This window comes from Eutrigla gurnardus (assembly GCF_963514095.1).
Source record: "Eutrigla gurnardus genome assembly, chromosome: 11".
Classification (NCBI taxonomy): domain Eukaryota; kingdom Metazoa; phylum Chordata; class Actinopteri; order Perciformes; family Triglidae; genus Eutrigla; species Eutrigla gurnardus.
In genome coordinates this window covers 4,831,893-4,851,848 of record NC_139925.1, presented here as the reverse complement: position 1 = coordinate 4,851,848, position 19,956 = coordinate 4,831,893, and the positions used below count along the sequence as shown (strand labels likewise).

At 46.8% G+C, this 19,956-nt stretch overlaps 1 protein-coding gene across 2 annotated transcripts in view; it reads left to right on the top strand.

Moving 5' to 3' along the window:
* The window catches only part of ptk7b (protein tyrosine kinase 7b), a 67,037-nt gene extending 47,723 nt beyond the window's left edge, over positions 1-19,314 (top strand). Inside the window, exons 3-20 of one of the 2 annotated variants that reach the window (XM_084020799.1) lie at positions 5,102-5,204; positions 5,427-5,611; positions 7,474-7,621; positions 9,350-9,480; positions 10,934-11,200; positions 11,805-11,941; positions 12,055-12,190; positions 12,691-12,810; positions 13,044-13,193; positions 13,433-13,580; positions 14,433-14,560; positions 15,382-15,585; positions 15,808-15,969; positions 16,049-16,281; positions 16,396-16,476; positions 16,834-16,985; positions 17,452-17,630; positions 17,730-19,314. In XM_084020799.1, the coding sequence (XP_083876925.1) occupies positions 5,102-5,204; positions 5,427-5,611; positions 7,474-7,621; positions 9,350-9,480; positions 10,934-11,200; positions 11,805-11,941; positions 12,055-12,190; positions 12,691-12,810; positions 13,044-13,193; positions 13,433-13,580; positions 14,433-14,560; positions 15,382-15,585; positions 15,808-15,969; positions 16,049-16,281; positions 16,396-16,476; positions 16,834-16,985; positions 17,452-17,630; positions 17,730-17,890 (2,825 nt within the window). In that variant the 3' untranslated portion in view covers positions 17,891-19,314. Of the gene's footprint in view, positions 1-5,101; positions 5,205-5,426; positions 5,612-7,473; positions 7,622-9,349; positions 9,481-10,933; positions 11,201-11,804; positions 11,942-12,054; positions 12,191-12,690; positions 12,811-13,043; positions 13,194-13,432; positions 13,581-14,432; positions 14,561-15,378; positions 15,586-15,807; positions 15,970-16,048; positions 16,282-16,395; positions 16,477-16,833; positions 16,986-17,451; positions 17,631-17,729 lie in introns of both variants that reach the window. The other variant, XM_084020798.1, reaches the window with a different exon arrangement.
* Positions 19,315-19,956: the final 642 nt, after the last annotated feature.

Below are 19,956 nucleotides of genomic sequence, written 5' to 3'. Positions count from 1 at the left end.
GATGGCGGGCGGGCAAATCCTGCCAGTTGAGTTATTCAGAGTAATTATCCCCCCTTCTGTTTTGACTAATCGAGGTTCTTACCCCCCCCTACATCCCCTTTGTCCCCGGCCCCGGGCCCACCGGGTCTCCGTGGCGTCCAGCAGAGGCGTCGCTAGCTCAGTGCTCGCCATTGTCAGCGTGTTTGTTGGTCCTGGAGGCGACGCTTCGCTTGACTCTCGGTAACGAGATGCAGACTGACAGTGTTTTTGAAATCAGTGACAGAGGTCGGAGGGAAGAGTGGAAACATACAGTAGAGACCCCCCCCCACCCACCACCACCACCTTCCTGTTTAATCTCTCAAATCACAGAGCATGTACACACACACACATGTACACACGCCATCTCGGTTTAATCACACAGCAGGCGTCCTTAACCTACATTTGTTCAGCAGATGCATTGAACAGCGTCCTCATTGATCGCTCAGGGCGATGGAGGAACTCACTGCACTCACAGGAAGTTGATCAGGAATGTCCTAAATATCATATAATCATATCATGAATTTCATCAAAAAAGGCTCTCTAGCTTGATGTCATGGTGCAAAAGTGAAAATGGACCCTGATTTAATTTAAATACCGTAAATCCTCTAATATTGTTCTGCGATGCGCTTGAGTAAATAAAGGCCTGGGCCTATATTAGAGGATTTACGGTAATGATGTATTTATCCTTTATTTATGCAGGTAGACTTTATAATTCATCATCTTATTTAAGATCATTTGATTGTTTTTGGCTAAAAAGGATGTTCTCTTAAAAATGTTTCATCTCTGATGCAACAATATTTGTTTCAAAGCAAAATGTGAAGTGATTCCAGTGTTATTTAAGAGATTTAAGCATATTTTGGGATAATAATCGTGAATCACTTTTATTCTGTATTATTATTTATTATGAATCCCACGCCGAATCGCTCATGCAGCTTCACTCTTTCACATCCTGTCATCGTTCCTGCAGCTCCTCCTGCTTAATGACCTCCATCCGTCAGCTTCTCCCCTGCAGAGTCACTTTCCTCCGTTGTCAGTGCCCCCCCCCCCCGTCCTCCTTCCATTTCCATGCTTTACCTTCTCCCCCAGCAGCAGCAGCATCTCTCTGGGTAGTTTGCAGCCCGGCACGTTGACCCCCGTCAGCCACAGCTGATAAAATCTGACACCTCGTCTAAAGCAGCTTTTCCCAGGCCCTCGCTAGGCCACACAGTTAACAACATTAAGCCACTCTGCCACATGTTTTAGTTATTTCCATACCCACATGGCGCTGTCAGTTAAACCCCCCCTCCAGCTCTCCTCTGGAGAACACAAACCCCCATTGCCCTGCTATTGCAGAAACCCTTCTCCATGGCAACCAATCAGCTCAGCGAGTGAAACAGACACAAACACACAGTCGCCTTGTGGCGCGGCGAGGAGTGAATGGCCCGAGCATCTGCCTTTCCACAATATCCCCTCACAATTCATCCGTTATCATCCCCGTGTTGATGGAGCTTCCTGTTCTGCCTCCAACATAATAATTATACGCCCCTAATTATGGCGTTAGCTCGGCGGGCCTGCTCCAACACTTAGTCATGCATTCTGGGAGGGATTACGGGGAAGTATTTGCCACTAATAGGTTATGAAAGAGCGCCTTCTGTTTGTTCCGGGTGGACAGCTGAAGAAACCTGAACCGTGAATGGAGCCACGACGCCGCAGAAAGGCTCAGAAATGCGTGACTGTCAGGAAAATCCAGGTCAAAGTGGAAATTAAATAATAACTTCAATTTACTTGGTTTGAACCTGTCGGAGAAATGGAGTCAGGAGTGGCAGAAACTGTGTGTGTGAGTGTGAGTGTGAGTGTTGTGTGTGTGTGTGTGTGTGCGTGTGCGTGTTAAGTGCTCATTGTTCCAATGATTGTCAGGTCGGGAAGGTCAAGCACCGTGTCCTACACTGTGATTACCTCATTACCATGGTTACTTTTAAGAGGTTTGCTCGTCTTGTGTTACTCGCGTGAGTTTGACCGGAGGATCATTTGTGTTTTTTCACACCGGAGGTGAGGAGGAGGAGGAGGAGGGGGGCGGGGCTTAGACACAGACAATGTTTCATCACTCACGGTTGAAATAACCACCATTGCTGCTTTCTACACATTGTGAAAGTCTCGGATACGCCGGGTAATCAAACACCGTCCTGTCTGAGTTCATAACACCACCCAGTGGATTTCACTGACGCACATCGGCTGGTTTACTACAGCGGTACGAACCCAAAATAAACACATTTGTTGTGATTTAACTGCAATAAACAGATAAAAAATGATGCCGAAATAACTACGTATTGACGATGATTTGTAAAAAGTCTGAATTTGTGGTTTGTTAGGAAATAACTTTTAAAATGCTTGTTTTCTGGATGGAGTTCTGATCGATCGGAGGTATGCTATTCCAACACTGTAGCTGCTCCATCAACACTTGTATCATAGACGGTCTCTGTCTCTTCTGTCTCTTGCTGCTTATAGATATTATACATATTAAAAGTGTCGAGAGGGCTGATCCCAATAAAAGACCCGGCACAGAGAGGTTTAAATCTGTATGTGGAATTATTTCAGTTGGCAATAGACGGCGGGAAAACGCACATAAACATGACTTTATAATGCAGCCGTTTGACACCACCTGATAGTGGGAACGCCCACCTGTTCCTCCAGGCAGGTTGGAACAACTGGTTTGATTTTTATATGTGAATGTCTCTCTGCTGAAGAACCTCGTCCTCCTCCTCCTCAGTGACTCACCGTTTCCCCGTCTGGGTTCCTCGGCCTCATTATGCATCCAGTTCTCTAATAATACCTCTGTCTGGGATTCTGAATCCAGGTCCCCATAGCTAAGGGTGGCCTTCGTCACCTCCTCCTCCTCCTTCACTCAGCTACTGGAGCTCTTGACTGACACCCCCAACCAATTAACATCTACAGCAGAACCCTAGAAAGACATTTGAGTATATTTGCATGCATTCATACTGACGCACCATGTTGTACTTCACCACACACACACACACACACACACACACACACACACAGTTGCATTTGCAGGAAGTAAATGAGCGGGGCTGTTACCGTAGCGATGGTTTCCCATGATCCCCCGGGATGCAGAGTAATACCAGCTTCCTGTGTGTAATTAATCGTGATAGGGTTTCCTCTAGCGCCCCCTCTGACCTCACAGTGGTGACCCCTCCCCCTCCTAATGCTGACTTCAGGTGGAGGCTCATGCCATACATATTTCATAGATGACCCAGCAGCAGCGATGCAGCGGTGCAGCCGCAGTATTCAGCCACAGGCCATCGGAATGAAGCGCAGCGCGGTGGAATGTCTTACAACATACATGCAGACGAAAACCCTCGTGGACTTAAAGCGTAACCCAGGGCAACCCAGAGAAACACTCTCAGCATGCTGCAACCACGCCAGGTGGAGTGTTGCTGCACGTCATCCAGCCGCAGCGTATTTATTATCACCTAAATTACTCTCAGCCCTGCTTCTCATTAAGTATTCGTATCGTGGAAATCCAGCAGGAAACATACGGCTGGATTACAGACGGAGACTCCATCAATAACTTAATGATATCTTTTTATAACAATATGTTTTACTCCTCCAGTAGAATCAAGATTGTTCTAAGAACTTCCCAAAAACATGGATTATTAAAACTTTTTTCTAGGAAATATTGTGAGTCATGGACAGTAATCCTGCTCACAAAGTCAAAATATTATTCAAAATCAGTCAAATGTATTTGTTTTTAATCTGAATGTCTCTGAGAATAAAAAAGGCAGCGAGTCTCAGACGGTTTTGTTTTTGTAACAGGAAGCATTTTGGATTTTTTTTTTGATACCATGAACTCATTATTGAGTCACTGAGAATTGAGAAATACTCAAAACAGTTTATTTGTGCAAAGTTTAGCATCAGTCAATGTTTCCTCTTGCCTTTTGTGTGTTTACTTTATTACAATGAGCTGATGAAACTTCCTGGAATTAGCATCCATACGTGCAGGAATCATGACACATGGTATGCGTGGGACAATATGCATGATTCACAGTATTATCCTGATAATTATCAAATTATGCTTCAACTCTTCAAATGGCACTTAAACATACTGCAAAAAAAACATCTTAAATAAGATTATCATAAATCTCCCAGAATTAAAAAAAGCATAAATACATGTTTTTTAATGTATTTTTGTATCCTGAATTTTTCACATCATGTTATTTTTCACCTTCCAAGCTTCTTCAAGACACTCGTGATGATATTTTTCTAGAATCCAACTTTAAACCATGAAATGGTGAAACATTCTCACCTCTACCAGCAGCAGGTGGAGATTTCATCAGCGTATAAGAAAGTATCTCCTTCAGATGAAATGTGACATTTTTATGGCCGACTCTGAATTCCTGGCAACACCAGAGAGGCTCAGCGTACCGGAGCCGCCGCCGCCGTCCTGTTTTTTTATTGACAGAGGGATGAATGCCTCAGTGCATCATGGGATATCTCTCCTCGTCTGGCTGGGAGTCTGACAGATGGTCTTATGTTTCCCTTCTCGTAGGAGTGATTTGCTGCCGTGATGATTTCTTGACATGTATGTAGTTGATATATATTTCCCAGAGTGCACTGGGGTCAAAGCCTTAATGGTGAAACCACACTGTTCCCCCTCATTCCTCACTGCAGCGATGCGTTCAAGATGCTGTCGATCAGGTTTAGATGAACTTTCCCAGCGTTTTCAAAATGATAACCACAAGGTGTGAAAAAGTCTAAATATGTTTGCTGCTGCCTTGTTGTTCATTTCCCTTCTGCCTGAGTTTATGGGCTCTGACAGCAGAGTAGCCGCCTTAAGTGAGCCACTGAGCTGTCCATTAACCATCCATAAAAAGGCCGGCTCGCTCCTGTGAGTGCAGGATGGCGGCATGCCGATCGCTGGAAGCTGACCCGGCGGTGCGGCAGCGCCCTGCTTTTGTCTCCCCGTGCATGAGTCACGGGCGGCGATGTTCCCGACTCGTCAGAGACGGCAGGACGGCCACTTAACTCGATTTCTCCTCCAGTCACTCCTCCTCCAACCTCCTCTCTTCTCCTTCCTCCTCCTCCGCAGGGCTGGAAAGCGGCGGCGTGACTTTAAAGGAGCCCGCCTCGGAAGGGGAGATCGAGAGCTCAGCGCCGGTCACGTTGCGCTGTCATATTGATGGACACCCACGGTGAGCACACACACACACACACACACACACACACACACACACACACACACACACACACACACACACACTGTCGCCTCAAGTTCAACTTCTTTAGCCTCTCTCCTGCCCTCATGTTCTTCTTCCCCCCCTCAAATCTCCTTTGTGTCTCCCTTTTCTTTTGATTTTCATTCATCGTCCCGGCTCTTCCCTCCCTCTCTTCCCGTTCTCCCTCCCTCCTCGCAGGCCGACCTGCCAGTGGTTCAAGGACGGGGTGAAGCTGACGGAGAAGAGCCACCAGATCAACAACAAGGAGAGGACGCTCACCTTCACCAGCGCCAGCCCCGACGACAACGGCCTGTACTACTGCTGCGCCAAGAACGCGGCCGGGCACGTCTGCAGCAACAGCAACTTCACCCTCAACATCATCGGTGAGTGTTCAGTGACCTTTAAACACGTTTCTGCCAGAGATGGAAGGAATTGTGATTATTTTCTAGATCGCTCCTCCTGCAGGACACGTTTAAAAACACTGGATAGATGAATGGGTAGAGCTGACCTCAGTGCAGCGTCCCCGGGTTTGACCCCGACCGGCGACCCTCTTTTTCACTCTCAGGCTGTCCTCTCTGATAAAGGCAAAAATATATATATATGTAAAAAATAAAATAAGGGAAAAAATGTCTTAAAAATGTTGGTTTTGTCCAACCACCAGTCCAAATCTCAAATATATGACTTATGCAACAATATAAGTAAAACAAAACAGATTTTTTTCCACATGCCACACCTGCCAGTAAGTGTGTTTGTGGAGGAGGAGGAGGAGGAGGTGGAGGAGGTGGAGGAGGAGGAGGGCTGTACAGTCCATTAGTGTTGAGAGAGAGCAGGAAGAGAAAGCGATGCAGTTCCTAACGTGATTACCAGAGAGTGTGTTAGCACCTTCCTCCTCCGCCGCCCACGCAGACAGAAGCAGCATCATAAACATCTACCAGAGTGAACAACAACATGGACTCCCTCGGCGGCGGCGTTCTGTTCATCTGACGGCTCGTGTTGCTTTCAAAGACGCTTCGGTGTTCTGTGTTGTATAGATTATTTGTGTCTCTCTCAACAGGACTTGTGTTGTTTACTCTGTGTGTGTGTGTTTATTTATATATATATATGTGTGTGTGTGTGTGTGTGTGTGTGTGTGTGTGTGTGTGTGTGTGTGTGTGTGTGTGTGAGAGAGTACAGTACATACAGCAGCACATCTGTGCATGAAACCCGACCCCCCCCCCGTTCCACTCTAATTAGTCACCTGCAACACGGAGACACGCTAGCTTAGCACCTGTGCGGAGGAAGAATGGGTAACTGTCGAGTCTCCGGTTTCCACGTCGCCACCCTCCGCTCTTCCACGTCGGCTCCACCTTAAAGGGAAGGCTGACGGCTCTTTAGGACGAGGCGTCGCCGCAGACTTCCTGGGTGGGCCAGGTGCAAAATCCCTTTTTTTTTTTTTTTTTTCTTCACGCCGAAATCCTGATCCCGTTCCTGGCGCCGTGCCTCCGTCCGCTGGCTGTTCGGATTTCAAATGACTCGCACGTGGATTTATGGGTGTTTAATGTTCCTGTCACCTTAGTAACAACAATGCTCCTCCTTTAGGTCGTACTGGAGAACAATCTCTGAGTTTCAGCTTCAGAGCAGCCTGAACCAAATCAAACTCACAAGGTGCTTAACGTGAAATAAAAATGTAATATGATACAGATAAAACATAACATTCATAATGCATGGGTTGCCAACATAGCATACATAATGGATAAGTGCATTCCATACATGCATACATGCAAATATTTAAATACAAATCAATGCATGACATCATAACATGTCGTATATCTACACTAGACGAGACAGAGAATGTGAAGAGAAGGAGAATAAAAATACATAATATTCAGCTTTAAGCATTGAATTACACATTTAAATGATCCGTCACATACATTGTATTCTTAATTCCATAACAGTCGACCCCACTTTCGCCAATTTCTTTCCCCGTCGTGATGTTGGTCTCCTGTGTGAGTAAGGAGGTAAGAAACAGGAGGAGATGACGATCCAGATAAGGTGCTGGGTCTGTTCACTGACCTCATTAAATCCCCCGGCGGGGGCCCTGAGGTGTTGACACACTCACTGTTCACCTGAAGGCCGCTCGCTCGCCCCCGACGCTGCTGTTGGCAGCTTTTAATAAAAACCCCGGGAGCACATCACAGCAACTTGATGGTCCGATGCCTGCAGATGTAATCATGCAGATGTTTTGTCTCCCTCTCTCTCTCTGCAGATAAGAGCTTCCCGCGGCCGGTGGTCACCCCCGAGGACCAGGTGGTGCTGAGGAACGAGGAGGCGGCGCTCCACTGCCAGTTCACCGCCGTGCCGGCCCCCACGCTGGAGTGGTACCACGAAGGCGAGCTGGTGGCGAACAAGTCCCGGTACGCTGAGAGCTGAAACCTCAGACCCCCGTCTCCTTACTCATGTTATATAAGCCTCCGCCACAACCGGGTATTCCTTTAGACCCTCCGCTCTCTTACAACACAAGATGAATTACACGTTGAGGAATATTATTACTGGAAGTTTCTCCGCAGCCCTTTTTTCTCTCAGCCTATCATGAAGGACTTTGCAGCTCTCATGTGTGTGTGTGTAAAAAAAAAAAGCCCTCGAGCTACAGTCCACCATCACATCCCCCTATAAAGACACCAGATAATAATAACCAATTTCTATACCAAGTTCCAAGCGCCCCCTCAGGGCTCGTAGCACCTCATGCATACACATGGAGGCGTGGTGGGGCGAGCTGTTCCACGCGGGGGGCAACAGACTGGCACGCCATTTTTAAAGGTGATTATTGTGTCGAGGTTAGAGGAGGACTTCAGCATCGCTAGTTAGTCACTTGTGTAATGAGCTTGTCGGAGGCGTGTTTGGTCACCTTCAGTAGTGATGACTCAGCATTACAGATGGACGGGTGATACCCGGGAATATAAAACAAACACACAGAGACTGTGTGTGTGTGTGTGTGTGTGTGTGTGTGTGTGTGTGTGTGTGTGTGTGTGTGTGTGTGTGTGTGTGTGTGTGTGTGTGTGTGTGTGTGTGTGTGTGTGTGTGTGTGTGTGTGTGTGTGTGTGTGTGTGTGTGTGTGTGTGTGTGTGTGTTGATTCTGATATAAAGCCAGAGGAATGCAGCTCTCTGCACGAGATATCATCTGTTTTGCACCTGCACTGTTTAGACGACGCCACATATTTGATGTAGATTGTTTTTCGAGGGGAAAAAAAAAATACACACCAACGTAAGCTCAAGGCTGTATTTGCAGACAAAAAGAAGTTTGCCTCATGGGTCAAACCAGCTCTCTGGGGAGGGGGGGGGGGGGGGGGGGGGGGGGTGTAGCTATAAAGACAGAAGAAAACTCTTCCTTTGTTCATTTTGTTTTGTGGTTATTTTTGAGTTTTCCTCAGAGTGAAGTATTGTTCCGCAGACTTCCGTCTCTCTCTCTCTCTCTCAGCGTATTTCCCCTCCCGCTATTGAAGAGATGACACAGAAATATCAGCCGTCCTGAGGGAATCCGCTGGAGAACCAGATAGTCCTGATGAATCCTGTGTTTGGGGGGGACTCGGCATCCTAAATGCATCCAGCAGCACTGTGCTTTATTTCCTCTCCGCTTTATTCACTTCTTTGGCGTTGTCATGTAGCTGTCGAGCTCTCCTCTGTGCGGGGGGGGAAACTTCCTTATCTGTCTGCCCCGGAGCTGACCTAAGGTCAGCCTTGAATCACTTCTCGTCCATCACTGGCACCGATACTCCCTTCAACGTCCGGCCATCAGGCCTGCTCTTTAAAAAAAGGAAAAAAGCATGAGACTTTCTAAAGTTAGCTCACGACTTCTTTGTGTTCTCTGCACAAATTCTTAGCTGATACTTTAATCTATTCGGGGCAGCAGATGGCTCGGGTTTAGTGAAGTCAAATAGTGTCAGGTAACATGCCAAGGACGGGGGAAAGTAGGCCTGTGCTGCTGAAATAAATAAAAAGCTCTTCTTCTGTGGCTCGTAGTGTCCTGTGTGGCAGAGCATCTCCGTCTGCTGCTCCCCGGCACGCCAGAACAAATCATTTTCACATCGCAACGTGTCTGTGTTGCTGCTTTTCCCCGTATTAAAGCCTGTATTTCTTCTCTGCAGTGTGATCCTGCTGTCCAACGGCACGCTGCTGATCACGCAGGTCAAGCCCAGGAACACGGGGACCTACAAGTGTGTCGGCCGCGGCCTCAGAGGCTCCCATGTGACGCTGGAGGCCTCCCTCCTCATAGCTGGTACGCACACACACACACACACACATATTTGCAGTTGTTGAACTGGTGAGAGATAAACACCTGTGATTCTGTAATCTGAGAGTGAGAGGGGCATTTGGGTTAAGTATTTATCCCGCCCTCCGTCTCCCTCTCCCCTCCCTCCCTCCTCCTGGCTCTTTCACTTAGAGCCAGATCTCTCCGATGATAATCACATTCTCCATTATTGACATCCGGCCCAGCTGGATCCACTACACAAAGCCCCCCCCCCCACCCCTCTGTGTATGATTTCCCTCCGCCAGCAACCCCGTGTTTAGCTTCCTCCCAAAGTGGAACAGCACCTGAAATACAGACTCCACGCCGCCGTGACTCAGGCTGCTTAACGAGCGGTGTAATTACGAGCTTTCCAAGCGTCATTAGAAGCCGGCTCCTGTGATTTCCACCCGACGTCGTACGAAACGACTACTTCCAAAGAAGAGGAGACAGAAGTGTAACGAGCGGTTGTGTACGTAGAGATTAGTTTCTCGTACATACACGCAGGAGAAACTGTAATAAACGAGTCCCGACACATCGGTTGTTTTAATACAGCATGTAACGGTGCCAGCTCTCTCCCTGTTCAACCAGCTTAAAGCACAATCTTACTATCTTCTCATTTTACTAATCAGTCAGCATTCTGAAATGCAAGTCAAATATTTCATAGAAGCTCAGGGCTGGAGTTTCTCCACGTTATTCATGCAAGGCTTTCTTCCCCCCTAAAAGGTTTCTGGATTACGGTCTGACTGTATCTGCAGTTTTAACCCAGTGAACCACAGCTCCATTTAAATACCTTAATTCACTTAATCTGATGGTAATCCCTGCAGGCATTATAAGGGATTGTGTCACGGCAGAATTCAGTGTTTAGGGACAAGTTGAAACAGTCGCTCCATCGTAGCTCCGCCTCCATTCATTCCCAGTAGCCCTTTCATCCGCCGACGTCTTTCCCTTTTCCTGCTCGTTAATTGATTTGGATCTTTAGACTTGGAGGAGGTCGGAGCCGCTGACCAGCTTTTCCCAGCGTTGTATTAATGACTTCCATCCGGGACCCCCAGTGTTAAACCACAGCGGCGGCGGCGGGTCTTCGGGGTCTTTGTGGATCACATTCCACTCTCTGTAGAGGGTCTGCCAGGTTTGATATGAGCCACCTCACACAGGCCGTCGTTAATTCCCATACAACCAATATACTACCGTTGGCTTTGTTCTCTAATTACTGTGACTGCTACAAATCAGACTTTCTCCTAACAAGACAGGAAATCTGCTCACAGAACCAATGCTTTGGAATTAAGTGGGCTCCGGGGCCGCACATGAAATTCAAACATCGGTAATGTAAGGCTTTGAAGACGGATGTGTGATTATCAGGGGCCTCGTGGAAATGGAATCCATTCTGCATTCACTTTCACGCTGAAAAATCCTCCAACTCTCGCTGCTTTGCTCACCGCAGACATCGACGACATGGTGCCCAAGATGTCCAAGGTGTTCACGGCGGACACCCTGCAGCGGGTGGCCTGCCGCCCCCCGCGGGGCCGACCCGAGCCCGAGGTCTGGTGGGAGAGAGGGGGTCAGCGGGTCCCCACGGAGGGCAGAGTGTCCCAGGACGGCCTGGATCTGGTCTTCAGTCCCACGGAGGAAGGAGACTCGGACACCTACACCTGCGTGGCCCAGAACAGGGCGGGGCGCAGGACACAGGAAGTCACCTTCACTGTGGCCAGTAAGTCCTCAGCACAGTCGGACCAGAAGGAAAACGGGATAGAAACGATAACGAAAGCATTATAAACAGGACGTGTGGGGGTTAATAGAAGACAGGGAGATTCATTGAAAGATGCTTCCTAGATGCATTATGGGAAATGTAGGAATACATGTTTTGGGGGCTTTTCCCCAACTACAGATATCTTTTTTAAAAAGTAATATATCATAATGTGTTTCTATTTATTTATTTACTTTACAGCAATCCCAAAAGTTATAAAAAAAAATCTGTTTTCTCCTGTAGATTATGAGCTGAAACTTAACATCTTCTAGCCAATAAGGGCTCACATACAGTAGAGTATTTCTCTTTTGGATTACAGTAACTCTTAGTTCTGTGATGTCAGGAGCATGCTGGGAACACTGGGACCATTTACCAGATAGTCTAGACTGACCAATACGCCAATCTCCTTGAGATAAGATACGGCTTTATTAATCTCCTGGTGGTTCAGCAGCACAAAGACACGATAACTAAATACACAGAGAACAAATGGGGGAAGTGTGAAATGTTCGTGCTTATATAAATATATTTATATAAATATGTATATAATAGACTTCCTGTGTGTCCACAGCGGTCCCAGTGTGGGTGACCAGGCCTCAGGACAGCCACCTGGAGGAGGGAAAACCCGGTTTCCTTCACTGTCAGGCTCAGGCCAACCCCGAACCCGAGGTCACATGGCTCCGCAACAACATCATGATCACACCCGAGGTCAGTCGCCACACACACACACACACACACACACACACACACACACAATCCCATTCACAGCTTGCAGATGAAAACTCAAACCATACGTCCCTCTTCTCTTTTTCCGTTTCCAGGACTCTCGGTTTAAGCTGTTCTCCAACGGCAGCCTCCGGATCAACAGCGTGGAGGTGTACGACGGGCAGATGTACGGCTGTGAAACCAAGACCGCGGGCGGCCGACTGTCTGGCCAAGCCAGAGTCATCGTGCTCGGTCAGTAATGAGAGGAATCACCATATAAACAGTAGATTATCCTGAGTAAATATTTCCCTGCATGCTGACGGTTTAATGAGTGAAGTCATATCCAGGGAATAATGAGTACGATGGCGTTGAGTGAACATAATCATAATGGGCTTCTGAGCCCTGAAATAGAAAGCGCGTGCTGTCCAGGCGGGGTCCCTGCTGGACGCCCACAGAGCTGTAAATATGACTCATTGCACGGCGGTTTGATTCTCCCCTCCGTTCTAACATTTCTCCGTCGCTACAAGGTTACTGTGATAGATGGCCTGACAGCTGGCTAATGTTTATATGATCTCCGCCTCTGATAGACTTCACGTTTATAATCATCACATCTGTGTGTACATGCAGCCACGTTTCCCCCCCGAGCCTGTTGATTCGTGTTGGCTTCCCGTCATTTTGCAGGAAAGAGGCTTTGACGTGAGCTTCCATGTTTGTTAACGTGCTTGTGGTGGTGTTTTTTTTTATTTTTCCAGAGAAGCTGAAGTTCACCCCGACGCCGCAGCCTTCTCAGTGCCTGGAGCTGGACAACAAGATCACCATCCAGTGCTCGGCCAAAGGCAGAGAGACCCCGACCATCCGCTGGACCAAAGCAGGTGTGTGAATTTTAAAAAATGATAATAATATAATACATAGGTTTTCTATAGCGCTTTTTATTTCAGAAAAGCAAGCAAACAAGCAAAAAAAATTGTCGTTTAACAAATCATCATAGAATCGATGATTTGAGTAGAAACATCCACAAGTTAATCATCATTAAAAACGCTTGAATCCCAGACTCCGCCCTCCTAACAAACAGCCAATCATAATCTCCCTGCTTCCCCCCCTGCAGGCGGAGGAGAGCTGCCCCCCCGGGTGGAGCAGAGGAACGGCCAGCTCCACTTCACCAAAGTCACCCGCAGCGACGCCAGCAACTACACCTGCATCGCCTCCAACAGCCTGCAGGGGGAGATCCAAGCGCTGGTGACCCTCATCGTGGCCGGTAAGAGAGAGCGCCACGCTGCCATCGTAAAGGACTGGTGGTCTCGGTACCGCTGAGTCATCGATCGTCCTCACCACGGCTCAGTCAGCAGCGTTTATTGAGCGCTGGTGGCCGTTTTTATTGCCCAGTAATGAATTGAATGGTAACCGAGACGGCGACCACAGTCACCACATCTGTGGAGGAGATGTCGGGTCCAGTGTTGTACTAATGAGTGTGTGTGTGTGTGTGTGTGTGTGTAGTGTACATTCGCTTTAAGGTGGAGCCGGAGAACACAACGGTGTACCAGGGTCAGACCGCCATCCTGCACTGTCAGGCCACCGGAGACCCCGAGCCCCACATCCACTGGATGGTCAAAGACAAGACGCTGGACATCAGCAAGAACCGGAGGTACGTGAGGAGAGACTGTGTGTGTGTGTGTGTGTGTGTGTGTGTGTGTGTGTGTGTGTGTGTGTGTGTGTGTGTGTGTGTGTGTGTGTGTGTGTGTGTGTGTGTGTGTGTGTGTGTGTGTGTGTGTGTGTGCGCCTTTAAACCGTCATGGATTACAGGATCATTCATTATAGATTATAGCTTCTACTAATACTGTACTGCTCACCTGCATACAATACTAGCAGGTCTGGTCACATAAGTGATTTAAATAATAAATGGAATTACAAAAGTTCTTATTCTGTTGCCCTGATGACACGGCGTTGACAGATGTACTATTAATATTTTCTAATACCTTTGGCTCCTCTAATACCAGGACTGAGTGTGTTCTGGTTCTTCTCTTTAGAGTTGAAACAAGAGATTTATGACACATTTCATTGAGTTTTCAGAGTTTCAGAGACTTTTTCTGATCCCATTATCATAAATATATGCTTAAAGCTCTAAAAACATACTGGAATCACGTTTCATGTGGTTAAAAAACAAATTCCATCACACGTCTTTTTGCTTTTTATTGAAAAACATCTTAAATAAAATTATCATAAACAATAAGGGATAAATTAATGCATTTTAAAAATGTTATTTTAGTATCCTGAGGCTGTCTCCCATAAAAGTGAGCTAAACATCCATTTACAGTCATCACATTTTTACAAATAATGAAAACTCACCACAAACAACTTCTAATTAGTTTTTTTATCACAAGCCATTAAATCTTATATGGATCCGTCCCTACTCGACTAACGAGAGAAAATCAGAGATATTGTGTGTATGAATGTGCTGCTGTGAAACACCATCAGACCTCCTCCTTCCTCCTTCCAGGTTCCAGAAGATGCCCAACGGCTCCTTGGTGATCACCGACGTCACCACGGACGACACGGGGAGATACACGTGTGTGGCGGGAAACAGCTGCAGCATCAAAGACCGCGTGGCTCAGCTGTATGTCGTCGGTGAGTTTGACCGACGCGTTGGAGGGGCGTGAGCCGCGGTAACGAGGGGAAAGGGCGACCAATTAAAGCGTCACCCTCTTCCTGTCATCCATCTCAACAGGTTAATCACCGCCACCTCATCTCTGTCGCCACGGTGACGGGGCGGGCGTTAGATCTAATAAAAATAAATTACAGCCTCACACTTTAGCATCAGTGCCCATATAAGGTCATTGTAGCAGGACGGTATTCAGATGAGTGGAATAGATGAGACGTTTTTGAAATCGTGTTATGTTTTTAATCTATAAAACAGATAAAGGGCTAGCCGTTTGCTTCTGTAGAGCAAAGTAGAGCGGTTGTTGCATGGGTTTGACTTCATCATAACTGAAAACCACGTCTGATTCAAAGAGATCTGAATATTTGCATCTTGTGTTTGCATTTTCAACAGCTGTTATTTTTGAAAGCCTTTTCTTTGAAATGTTTACATTTGCAAAGCCATTATAATGCATAAACTGATGCTGAGACATAAGTAGACAGACAGACAGACAGGTGGATGGATGGATGGATGGATGGATGGATGGATGGATGGATGGATGGATGGATGGATGGATGGATGGATGGATGGATGGATGGATAACAACAGACACTTACTTACTTTATTTCTTTCTTTATTAAACCCCGAAGGGAAATTAAATAATAACATCAGCATTGAAGAAACTTTTGCAAAAAAACAGTAAAATACAATAAATAGAGTAAAACTAAAGACTTGGCTTAAATATAACAGGTCCTGTTTGTCATATACATATATAATATATATATCTATATTTGTTGTCCGGTCCCAGCAGACAAACCGATACCCGGGGGCTTCGAGTTAGACGAGGACCGGGCTCCCTACAAGATGATCCAAACCATCGGCCTGTCGGTGGGAGCGGCCGTGGCGTACATCATCGTGGTGCTCGGACTCATGTTCTACTGCAAGAAGAGACGCAACGCCAAGCGGCTGCAGAAAGGCCAGGACGGCGAGGAGCCGGAGATGGAGTGTCTCAATGGTATGTGTGCTGGGGGAGGCATGATGTGAATGTGGTGGTCAGAAGCAGTTAAAATCAGCCAAGCGGTAATGTGAGCCGTTAATATACTGTCAACTAGCTTCATGGTATTTGCTGCCATCTTGTGGTCATTTCTTGGTATTGCAGGGGACATGTAAAACAAAGTTCAGCTACTGAACTACTGAACAGTACTTTAACTCTGACCTTTGACCTTGTGTTCAACAGGAGGAGCCGTTCAACAAAACGGCCACACCACCGCCGAGATCCAGGAGGAGGTGGCGCTCACCAACATGGGCACCGTGGCGACGACGGAGAAGCGCCACAGCCACGTCAACAACGACAAGCTCCACTTCCCCCGAGCCAACCTGCAGACCATCACCACTTTAGGTAGCTTCACGTCGCCTCTGTTACCTGTTTCCTTGTGCTTGTACGTAATAAATAACCCTAAAATAAAATGTGTCTCCAGGCAAAGGGGAGTTTGGTGAGGTGCTGCTGTGCAAAGCCAAAGGCATCGAGGAGAGCGAGGAGGAGACGGTGGTGTTGGTGAAGAGCCTGCAGACCAGAGACGAGCAGCTGCAGCTCGACTTCCGCCGCGAAGCCGAGATGTTCGCCAAGCTCAGCCACCCCAACGTGGTCCGCCTGCTGGGCCTGTGCAGGGAGGCGGAGCCTCACTACATGATCCTGGAGTACTACGACCTGGTGAGCACACGCACACACACACACACACACACACACACACACACACACACACACACACACACTCTGAGACTCATTGCCTGATATAATGCTCTGTCTGTGCTTTCATCACACCAGGGAGACCTGAAACAGTACCTGAGGATTTCCAAAAGCAAAGATGACAACGTCAAATCTCAGCCAATCAGCACCAAGACCAAAGTAAGCACTGGGAACGTTCTTGTGACGGGTCGGATGAGACGATCGGTGTCATGTCAATATGAAGCTACAGCCGGGAGTCTGTTAGCGTAGCTTAGCTCCTGAAGTGGAAACACATGAGCGGTTTTTCCAGATCTGGGGAACAATCCGTGAGCGCTGGAGCAGCGAAGCTCAACGGACCAGGGTCAAGAGGTCAACACGGCTAAGCTGCTCTGTCCAAAAGAAGGCTCTCTGATCGAGTTACATCTACTTTGTTTAAACTTTAACATACATACGCCAGAGTGTAGACGTGTGAGGTCATGGTGATGTAGAGACTTTTCTCAAAATCAAGTTTTTTTTTCTCCTCCTCTTTCCTTCCAGGTTTCCATCTGTGCCCAGGTGGCTCATGGGATGGAGCATCTGTCCAATCACCGCTTCGTTCACAAAGACCTCGCCGCCCGAAACTGCCTCATCAACAGTCAGAGGCGCGTTAAAGTGTCGTCGCTCAGCCTCAGCAAGGACGTCTACAACAGGTCTGTTAGAGGATCAACCATCACCCGCTTCAAGAGGAGCGACTCTGCTTTTCTGCTTCTTCCCTTTTCCTCAAGCTTCAAAGCCCAAAGTCAACAAAGGGAGTTACTCTCCCACATTGAAACTCCTCAACTCCAATCTGGCCTTTTCCTCCATGAAGTGGTGATGTCACCAAGTACCACATTTGTCCCGCCCTCAAACTAAGCTAGTAAGAGCGGAGCGTGGAGTCGCAATGTTGAGAAAACGTAAAAGTCTTCTAAAAGTAAACTAAGTGGTTGACCAATCAGAGCAGACTGGGCTTTTTGGGAGGGAGGGGCAGGAGCTCAGACAGAGCGTTTCAGAGAGAGGCTGAGAACAGCTGCTGCAGCACAGCCTGATGGGAAAATAAAGCTTTTTTAATTAAAGGATAATATGTCCTACAATAAATGGCATGATTAAAATGTTTGTGTTTGTGTCTGATTTGCGTAGTGAGTACTACCACTACAGACAGGCATGGATCCCGCTGCGCTGGCTGCCGTCAGAGTCCGTGTTCGAAGACGACTTCTCCACCAAGTCGGACGTGTGGGCCTTCGGAGTGTTGATGTGGGAAGTGTTCAGTCACGGGGAAATGCCGTATACCAAACTCAGCGACGACGAGGCGCTGGAAGGTCAGTGGGATGCTTTAGGAGGGTATTTATTTTATATATGACAAGGTCTTAGAGGGGTAAAGAGATCTGATCACCTCTCTCCGCCCCCCCTCCCTCCAGGTCTGCAGACGGGGAAGCTGAAGCTGCCCGTTCCAGACGGGTGCCCCTCCAAAATCTACAAGCTCATGGTCCGCTGCTGGGCGCTAAGCCTCAAAGAGCGTCCCTCCTTCACCGAAATTGTCCACGCCCTGGGAGAGCTGCCCTCCGACAGCAAAGTCTGAGACGGCCAATCAGAGGAGAGGAGGGGAACTCTGACCAACCCCCTTTCCTTTCCCGAAATAAAGACCCGAATGCTGGATTATTAGTCTCAAAACATTTCAGGGAAGAGGGTTGAGAAAAACATTTTTTTTTTTAATTAAATATGCATTTCAAGCAGCAGCTGTGTGGAGAAGACTTCTTTGGTAAATCAGTGGAAATGCACTCACGGTTTTTTGTGTGGAACGGCTTCTTGACGAGCAGTGCCAGGAGTTAACTTTTGCCTTAACCCCCCCCAGTCTACCCTGTCTGTGGTTCCACCGAGACCCTGCCTACCCGTCTGTCTGCGGCCGCTCTGTCCCGGAGACACTTTTTGTTTCACAGAGACCCACAACCTCAGTGCCTCCACACACACACACACACACTCTCACTGGCTCAAATCCAACACTAATTATTGGTCGGAGGTTTCGGGGGGAAAACCCTGAAAATTAGCCGTCAAGTCTGAGAGAATATTGAAGGGAAAAGTGGGACTTGAGTGGAGCGTTGAACCACTTTGGAGCGTGCTGAGTGAGAAACTTTAAAATCCGGAGACGAGCAGCGACACGCCGCCATCGTTCGTCCAACGAAGAAGTGGAACGAGGGTCTGCATGAAGGTTTGCCGTCTGTTATGCTTGACGAGAAGGAGGGGGGAGAAAAAAAAGACACTTCAGGAACATGAATAAAAAAAAGTTTATAGCCAAGGAATAGATGATTGTGCCAGTGTGGGCTTTGTACGTTTTTATTTTGATGAGTGTTCTTGTATTAACTTTGAGGTGCTTATTGGACCGACATTCATGCAACCTGTCGCCATGGTTACAACCTGCGACATCATTTCCAGGTCCAATCACAGGTCCAAATGTTTTTTTTTGTGTGTGCAATGCTGCAACGTGTACATAATGTAGAAGCCGTGCACTAACTCCACCTAACAGATATCTCCCCCCTCTATCATACTGTGTAGTAGGACGTGCAGGTGCCTGTTTATTTATGACGAAGGTCCTGTCTTTGTTTTTTAACTGTTCACAACGTAAAGGTACTTCTATGTATTCATTCTGACGGTCCACGCGGTGCGTTCAGTCTGGTAACCAGCACAAAGTACAAACCAGTGGCTGCTGGTTACCAGTACTCATTAAAGTGCCTGGTAAATGAAGGATTATCTTAACTGTTTCCCTCTCTTTTTTTTTTTTTTTACATTATCTAATCAAATGCAATGGCCTTTGTTTATGAACGTGTTTTTATACTTTGTTTTTAGTGTAATGTTTTGTGTTTTTACGGATGCTAGGCACTCACACCTAGACCTTGTTTTTTTTTTTTTTAAATCTGCTTCAGCAAAATGTTCACAATAATCACAGACATATATATCTATATACAAAAGTATACATGCTGCTGTCAATAAAGGTTCACAGTGTTTTTACCCAATGTGTTGTTGTTGATGCTGTAGATGGTCAGGATACTGATGATAGATGGATGGTCTAGGAAGACAATATTATATATAATATAACTGTAAAATATTTAGTAAAATCTAATATTATGGCAGCTCAGGGTTTTTATTGATGCTTGCAGCTGCATTACCATGCAATTTATTGTGCAGTAGAACATAACGGTGAATACTAATGTTCACCCAAACCTAAAACTTATGGTATGCCTTTTTAAAAAGGGTAACACAGAGTTGATGCAGTTAAATGGGCTGTAATATGTAACCTGAGCAGTATTGTCTCTTTAACAGCACCTATGCTCAAAGTCCTACTTTACTGTGAATCCAGAAATGACTTGCTATGACCACTAGGGGGAGGTGTGGATCTTCTGTAGGTCTTTTTAAACCTGGCCCTGACTGTTGGGCATGTTTTATTCCATACTTTGTGTTGAGAGTTGAATATGCCAACATGTTTTTATAGCTGCAAAACAGGATTTAATACAATAAAGTGAAGGACAAGGTCAGACTTTTTACAACATACTATACGATGATTTTCTTTGAATTTTCTTCAACATATTCTATGACATACTTTTTTAGATAAAATATATTATGACTATTTTTGGGTTTTTTCGACATACTATA